At 36.5% G+C, this 8,254-nt stretch overlaps 2 protein-coding genes across 2 annotated transcripts in view; both read right to left on the bottom strand.

The window, feature by feature from the left end:
• Positions 1-1,074, bottom strand: part of LOC107581767 (zinc finger protein 598-like) — a 9,493-nt gene extending 8,419 nt beyond the window's left edge. The window contains exon 1 of the mRNA XM_016267417.1: positions 718-1,074. Within this exon, the coding sequence (XP_016122903.1) occupies positions 718-891 (174 nt within the window). The 5' untranslated portion in view covers positions 892-1,074. The remainder of the gene's footprint in view (positions 1-717) is intronic.
• A 1,910-nt stretch (positions 1,075-2,984) lies between these two features.
• Positions 2,985-8,254, bottom strand: part of LOC107581766 (protein flightless-1 homolog) — a 10,104-nt gene continuing 4,834 nt past the window's right edge. The window contains exons 11-23 of the mRNA XM_016267416.1: positions 7,718-7,865; positions 7,436-7,569; positions 7,135-7,347; positions 6,828-7,007; positions 6,656-6,738; positions 6,490-6,564; positions 6,321-6,404; positions 6,074-6,245; positions 5,850-5,988; positions 5,153-5,180; positions 4,130-4,235; positions 3,983-4,048; positions 2,985-3,869 (exon numbers count right to left, since the gene is read on the bottom strand). Coding sequence (XP_016122902.1) covers positions 3,735-3,869; positions 3,983-4,048; positions 4,130-4,235; positions 5,153-5,180; positions 5,850-5,988; positions 6,074-6,245; positions 6,321-6,404; positions 6,490-6,564; positions 6,656-6,738; positions 6,828-7,007; positions 7,135-7,347; positions 7,436-7,569; positions 7,718-7,865 — 1,563 coding nt within the window. The 3' untranslated portion in view covers positions 2,985-3,734. The remainder of the gene's footprint in view (positions 3,870-3,982; positions 4,049-4,129; positions 4,236-5,152; positions 5,181-5,849; positions 5,989-6,073; positions 6,246-6,320; positions 6,405-6,489; positions 6,565-6,655; positions 6,739-6,827; positions 7,008-7,134; positions 7,348-7,435; positions 7,570-7,717; positions 7,866-8,254) is intronic.

The following is an 8,254-nucleotide window of genomic DNA, read 5'->3' as shown; positions in this document are numbered from 1 at the left end:
AATATTAAGTAAAGATCATGTTCCATGAAGAGAGTGTAAATTTCCTACCGTAAATATATCCAAACTTAATTTTTGATTAGTAATATGCATTGCTAAGAACTTCATTTGGACAACTTTAAAGGTGATTTTCTCAATGTTTTGATTTTTTTGCACCCTCAGATTCCAGATTTCAAATAGTTGTATCTCGACCAAATATTGTCCTATCCTAACCATCCATATATCAATAGAAAGCTTATTTATTCAGCTTTCAGATGATGTATATCTCAAATCATATGTTAACCCACGTGAAGTAAACTACAGCGTGAAGGACTTACTTTAGCCAACTAACGCTAGAGAGCTGCTTGGTTGTCACGGGAAACGTCAGGCAATAAATCACCACTGCTACGCTAAACCAGCTCACTTCTAAACTAAAAAAAAACCACTTTCCAAATGTATCTACAATTAAAAACAGAGGTCATAACAACAATTAGTCAAACAACTACCTCCATTTCACTTGTGAAAGATGAGACAACTGAGCTAAACTTTTTCCTGACAACTTCTCCACACTGCTAGCTAGCTAGCGACAAACACGGCCGCTCCCATTATAAGTGTATGTAGCCCAAGTTACTGGTGCTGCTGTCGCCAGGCTGCGGTGTGTGTGTGTGTGTGTGTGTGTGTGTGTGAGAAGCGGCCGAGGCCTGCGCTCGCTCGCTGCTGGAGGAGGAGAGGCGGCGGCACCTTGTCGAGCTGCTCCCGGCAGACGGCGCAGTACTTCTGCTCGCACAGCAGCCGCATCTTGGTGGAGCAGCGGTAACACACCGGGTGATCGCACTTCCCCACCGCGAACAGGTCGATGTCCTGGCAGCACAGCACACAGGTGCTCTCCGCGTCTCTCTTGGCGGTGGACTCCATACTGTTGGAAGGCGCTGGCTGTGTGTGCTGGAGTGTTCTTCTCGCTATAATCCGCGTGGATTTGGACGGCTTGTGAACAACAGTACGGGCGGTGAGGCCGGGTGAAGCGCGAGCCTGTGTGTGCGTAATCGATCAGCGCAATGCATTGTGGGGAGCGATGGGCGAGCCGCAGACAGGAAAGGTTTTAGAACTACCCTAGCTGGGTGTTCTTGACTATGTCCTAATATATTGACCCAATATCTTAGTGACAGTTCAATTCTTCTAAGATCTAAAGGCATTTCTTCCATTTCAATCTGCAAGGCTGCAGTGGAAGAGCTTTTATTATGACACACCGGACTTTTATATCGCATACCTTTGCGTGGATTACGTAACAATAATATAACAATTATATTAATATGATTGATTATTATAAAGATTAATAAACATGCAATTATATTAATATTTAAATAATATTATATTGAAACGATTTAATTAGATGAATTAATACAAATATAATATAATAAACAATATTATGCATTATAAATATAAATGTAGTAATAATAACAATAGGTATATGTGAATTAAATTAATATCAAAATATGATATCTGTATTAACATGGCTTAATGAAATGTTAATAAGCAAAAATGATTGATTAAACAATATGATTTATTATACATATTACTAATAATACAATTATAGTATAATATATTATGAAATATATTATTTCATTATTTTTGAAATAATATATTGACTTGATATTCATTATATAGTACAATAATTTCACAAGAAAATAAAACATTTTAATTACCAAAATAATATTAATATTTATTAATAATAATAAATATTTAACTCTCACATTTTGCTCTCAGCTGTTACTCTGTATAATTTTCCTTCATTACAAAAATTAGAGCATTCCTAAAAACTGTGAAACCAAACAAGTAACAACATTTAGACTTTTTCCTGTACAGCACAGCTAGATGAAAAGTAAATAATTTTTTATAAAAATGTTATTATTGACTGCAGTCACCTGGCTCAACCACTCATTATTGATAAAATCTTTGTTTTATCAATAACAACCCAAATTAACTCGCCCCTACTTATGTATATATGCATGTGATACCACTAATAGTTTTCGAACACCATAAATGCATGCATACAATGACAAATACTCCACAAGAGTCATACAGATGCGTGATGAAACTTTATTCAATACAAAATACATAAATAGAGCATCTGCAGGTGAAATCAGTGGCAGAAAATATTTGTACTTAGAAATACATTTATATATGCAGACAAAAAAGCTGCGGTGACAAAAAGAAACAAAATAGGGCAACTCACCATCAACTGCAAAAAAACTATTTTACCTCTCCCAATCCCTTTTATGACATAAACAAATTGTAAGGCATAACAAATTTGATTAGCATAATTAAAATAAAAATATTTATTTCCTTGGCTAAACAAATTTCCCTGTGCAAGTTCAACAAATATTCAATATAACTATCAAGTAGTCCATACACAGGACCATAACCTTTTCTCTCTTTAAAAAAAAAAAAAATAAGCAGAACCTGTGATTAATGACACGGTCAGCTAAATAGCTCAAACGAAACTTTATTCAATACAAAATACATAAATAGAGCATCTGCAGGTGAAATCAGTGGCAGAAAATATTTGTACTTAGAAATACATTTATATATGCAGACAAAAAAGCTGCGGTGACAAAAAGAAACAAAATAGGGCAACTCACCATCAACTGCAAAAAAACTATTTTACCTCTCCCAATCCCTTTTATGACATAAACAAATTGTAAGGCATAACAAATTTGATTAGCATAATTAAAATAAAAATATTTATTTCCTTGGCTAAACAAATTTCCCTGTGCAAGTTCAACAAATATTCAATATAACTATCAAGTAGTCCATACACAGGACCATAACCTTTTCTCTCTTTAAAAAAAAAAAAAAAAAGCAGAACCTGTGATTAATGACACGGTCAGCTAAATAGCATCGATATGTGAAGACCAAATCATGGTAACACTGTTGTACTACTACCACTGGATTGCCAGTTACAGACTGCGTTTTTAATTAAAATCTCTGGGTTCCACTCAGTTATCTGCTGCATTGGTATAGATGTACGGGGCAGTTTAAGGGCATAAAAGCACAAATTCTCATTCGGACACGTAAATAACTGAAAATACATCCCACATAAACTGCAATTCATTATTCCATCAGCATTGGCATCAGAGTCAACATCCCAAAAGTGAAGCAGTAAAACAAATCAAGCTAATAGAAAGAAACATTCAAAGGCAAAAAAAATAATAATCTAGTGTGTGAGGCACCAAATCAGCAGCTTGTTTAGGTGATATCTGAAACAGACATAGGTGTTGTGCTTTCAATAACTCTAAGTTTTGGCAGTATGTGATATGCATCTACAGAATAAAACATGAAAAGTGTAACCCAGACAAATGATATAAGGAGTTGTCTTTAAAATAACCGCTGCAAAACTTAGAAAATGTAAACGGGTATGACAATTCACAACACTTGTGCAGCCAGATGGTTAAAAAATGTAGACTCTCCCTCAACAGATATGTTCTTCTTAAAACATCCCTTAAGGAATACAGCATTTGATCTCTTGAGGTAACGCTTACCCAAGTGCTGTATCATTTAGACAGGTCTTCCTTTGATTTCAAATCTACACATAAATATAAAATTCAATAATATTGCTTCAATTAGCAAATATATATATATATGTGAGCTTTTTAAAGAGTGATGTAGTGCACTTTAATAATGTATGGTCTGTTGTGAGTGGTGTTGTTTTCTGAACCCTACAGCTCAAACTGTATTCAGACAGACTGTGTGAGGCTGGTTTATGCAGGAGCGGTCTTGAAGGCGCTCCATGCGTGGAAACAGCGGCTGAAACAGTGAGGCTCGTTGCCCTTGCGCACCAGGCGCAGTTTTCTGGGGTGCTCTGCATCCTTGGACCTCATGTGCTGAATATAGACCTGATTGAAGGGTGACACGAATGTTAAGCAGGCACAGGAAAGGCCTGAGGGCAAGTGTGTATGTGTGCAAAGATAAAAACTAAGTGCTGGTGTACAATAAAACTGCCACTGACCTGACAAGCCTTCAAGCTCAGTTTAATCTCCACCTGGCTTGTCTGTGTGCCAACCCACATGTAAACCTGCGAAACAAGCAAACAAACAGCTCAGCAACAGAAACCACTGCTAAGAGAATCTGTTTGACTGCAAACATGAAGCTCTACCTCTTTCCCATTGTCCAAAAGCATGATGTCGTCATCGGCCAGGTCATCTTGACAGAAGTCTGAGCACTTCTCTGATACAGCAAAGTAACCCTTCTCATTGGAGCACCTGAGACAAAAGGACAAATCTATTAAAACCTCAGAAATATGGTGAATGTATTACATATGACAAAATGCAAAAAAATAAAAAGTTACAAAACCAGTTCATTTACACTACCGTCTAAAAGTTTGGGTTTGGTAAGACTTTTATGATACGTTTCTTATGCTCACAATGGCTACATTTGATCAGAAGCACAGTAAAAGCCATAATATTGTTAAATCTCATTACCATTTAAAATATGTTTTTTTTTTTTTTTTAATTTCTATTTTAAAAGACATTTGATCAGAAGCACAGTAAAAGCCATAATATTGTTAAATCTCATTACCATTTAAAATATGTTTTTTTTTTTTTTTGAATTTCTATTTTAAAAGTGTAATTTATTCCTGCGATACAAAGCTGAATTTCCAGCATCATTACTCCAGTCTTCAGTGTCACATGATCCTTCAGAAATCATTCTAATATACTGATTTGCTGCTTAAGAAACATTTCTTATTATAATCAATGCTGAAATCAGTTGTGCTGCTTAATATTTTTGTGGAAACCATGATACCGTTTTTCTTCTTTGATGAAAACTTCAAAAGAACAGCATTTATTTGACAGAGAAATCTTTTGTAACATTATAAATGTCTTTGCTGTCACTTTTGATCAAATTTAATGCATCCTTGCTGAATAAAAGGCATTCATTTCTGACTCCAAACTTTTGAACAGTAGTGTATTTAAAGTCCCCCTGTGGTCAAATATTTTATCCCTTAAAAACTTATCTTTGATCATCAAAATGACATATTTAAATGTTTTTTCTTGTGAAAATAATTTTGTCATGCCTTAAAATAGCTTGAATGTAACTCTACACCCTTGCCTCATTTACTATACGCTGATCTATGAATATGCAAATTAACCCCGCCTCCACTCAGTCACACAGCCAGCACCTCCTGATCCCAAGAGGTCCTCTGCAGCCTGTAGCACGATGACATTGCTGGATCAGATCCAATACGTATTGGATGTTTGACGAGCATGCGCAGGTATTGGATTTTAATGCGCATGCGCAAAGTAGGGCCGTCATTGAAGCTAGCATTTAATGTAAATTAAACTGTAATTGCGAGATAGGTGTGTTTCTTTCATAGGCTTACACAAATTATATTATACTGTGATTTTAAACTAGTAGTGTATTCAAACTTTATTTAAGCAACAATGGTGTAGTTTTGAATTAAAGGGTATATAAGCTATGTTTATTTTTTATTAGTTTGATTCGTTTTAGAAATAAAACTCTACTAATTACAATTTTGTTTGTTCTTTATGAAAAAAATGGGGTGTAACTATTGTCTTTATTTTTTCCTCTGATAGTCAAGATAGTTAGTTCTGTCAAATATTCGTTCATGAATCAAATATTATTTTTCGTTCTCACTCTCTGTGCTATACATGACAGAGTATAAAAAAAGTTATAGGCCTTTATAAACGGCTATAGACATAAACCATCCATTCCGTTGCGCGAGCGCTCTCTCTCTCTCTAGCTATATTAGAATAATATAAAATCTAAATAAACAAAATGGATCGGCATTAATCTAATATCCCCAATTAAATTTAAACAAACATGACGGATAGAATCAAAAAGACATTTAGGCTAACTCTGATCATCAGAGCAGTCTAAACTCCGCATTACCAGTCTTTGCTCTGGAACCACATCTAGCTTGAGCTTGTCCTTGTGCTCCACAGAGAGTTTGTAGTTGATCTGAGGAAGTTCAAGGTATCCCAAGCCCAAACCAACCTAACAGACCAAGAAAGTACAAAATAGTTTACAACATAGTGGTTTTGGAAAGGAATACATGACAAATAATAGACAATTCCCTGACCTTATAGAGCTTGGGTCGAACAGGAGTGAAGTCATCTGGGACATGTTTCTTGATTTCCTCAGGCTGTCCCCCAAGAACTTCCCAGAACTCTGGAGGTTCGTGATTCTGCATCAAAGTTGTAATCTCTGCTTTGCTTTTTCGCTCATTTTTGTTGATCTTCTCAGCAAATAACCTATAAATAACATAGGCACTACTACAAATCTGAACCACAAGATAGGGGAAAACGGCTTATTTGTTTGCATCTTACCTTGCTTTTGTAGTCCCACCAAGTGTTGCATTGCCTCCTCTCCAAACAAATATCTCAAGACCAGTGTCCAACAAAAAGACAAACCTTGAAATCAGAGAGAGAACAACATTATCAGACTAAATCACTCCCATCAAAATACATAAATCAGCAAACAGCACATTAAGCTCACCGGGGGTCGAGTGAGGATGCTTTCAGAGGCACAGATTCTAATCTGATGTTCTTTTTCCCATAAACCCTGTACAACCTGCCCAAAACACAAAACACACAGGATTAGAGCGAGTCAGATCAGGGATGTACTGGATAGGCTGTCCTGGGTGTTGTTTTTGGTGGGGCACCTGGTTGGGTATTGAGTGTCCTCTACTGAGTAAAATCCACTGGTAGTTCCACCCTCAATATAAGAAATCTCATTGTTGAACACCTAAAAGGACACAGTACAGAAAAAATATATGCTGATGATAATGCAAAAATACAACATTTTGTGTAGAAAATAGTGTTTGTTTTACTGACTGCAGTAAATTCTTCACTCTCGTCTCCCATCTCCTCTCTGATAGTCCTGCACTCAGCACCCAAATAATTACGGAGGTTGACAGCATGGATGGCAGAGCCGGCTTTCTTATCAAGGGTAGCTTCCTGCCCGATCCAGTAATAGATATGCCAGTTCAGGGCTCCATTGTCATCTAAGAACGTCTGTAAAAGTGCATTACAAAGCATTCATTGAAAGAAGGGTTGCAGACTGGATGCAGATCTCATAAAAAAAACAATACGTAAATTACAGTACATTTAAGAAACAAGAAAAAAAAATTACAGGCCTGACCTTGAGAACAATGTAACAGTCTGCCTCATAGAACTTCCCATGGAAGGCCTCGTCCACCTGGATGGGTATAAAGTTTTCAATCTGCCAAACCGCAACACCAGGGATATGGCCCACATCCTCCATGAAGAACTCAGAGTAATCCAGCTGCGGTTTCTCCAGGTTCTTGTCCCATCGTTTGGTTTTCAGATCAGAGTATTTCAAGTCTCCATTCTCCTAAAAGATTGTGAGACACATGAAGACCAGGAATATTTGGACATGTACCATTATAAAGGTTCCACCATGAGCTCTGCTGTTCCCTTACCTCAATGGATTTGTTCTTCTCCTGAGCCACATCTGACATTCCCTTCAGCACCTGTTTAGCCTGATCATCCTGGGCTGAGTCCTTGCGTCTCCTTAGCCTCATTTTTCTGGCCATATGGTCTCTTGGGCTATTTCCTGCATAACACACAAAGATTATGATAATACACAGTTAGAGTTTATGTTTTGTTACTTCGAATTCAGGATACCGAGCCAACAAAGGTTAGGTACATACGCACAACAACACCATCACCACCCCTCTTAGAGAGAGAAACATATATTGTACCTCCACCAGCTGCTGCCACAGTGGCTGGAGACGCACCAGCCAATCGCAGTTGGTTCTGCAATGAGAAGTCTATGTTGTACCACTCAGCTGTCCTGTCCACTGGTTTAGGGGGCATTACTAGATTTGGATTCTCACGGACATCCAAAACCTAAAAAAAAAAACAGTGTCACAATAACACCTTTATTCAGCATTTATTAACTTTTTTAACATATGCATGAGTGTTTGTTGCTTTACTCTTGTAAGTACATAAAAAACATTCTAATGTTTAAAAGTTTGGGGCTGGTAAGATTATTAAAATGTTTTTTAAGAAATCTCTTAAAATAACTGTTTTCTATCTTTTAAGAAATTAAAACATTTTAAGAAATGCTGATTTGGTGCTCAAGAAACATTTCCTATGACTATCGATGTTGAAAATTGCTTAATATTTTTGTGGAAACTGTGAGCATTCAGGATTCTTAGATGAATCGAAAGTTCAAAAGAACAACGTTCATTTAAAATAGAAATATTTTGTAACATTATAAAAGAAAAAAAAAAAAA

This window comes from Sinocyclocheilus grahami, unplaced genomic scaffold (genome assembly GCF_001515645.1).
Source record: "Sinocyclocheilus grahami isolate Dianchi unplaced genomic scaffold, SAMN03320097.WGS_v1.1 scaffold37.1, whole genome shotgun sequence".
Lineage (NCBI taxonomy): Eukaryota > Metazoa > Chordata > Actinopteri > Cypriniformes > Cyprinidae > Sinocyclocheilus > Sinocyclocheilus grahami.
The sequence above is the reverse complement of the archived record's forward strand: the minus strand, read 5'-3'. Positions and strand labels throughout refer to the sequence as shown.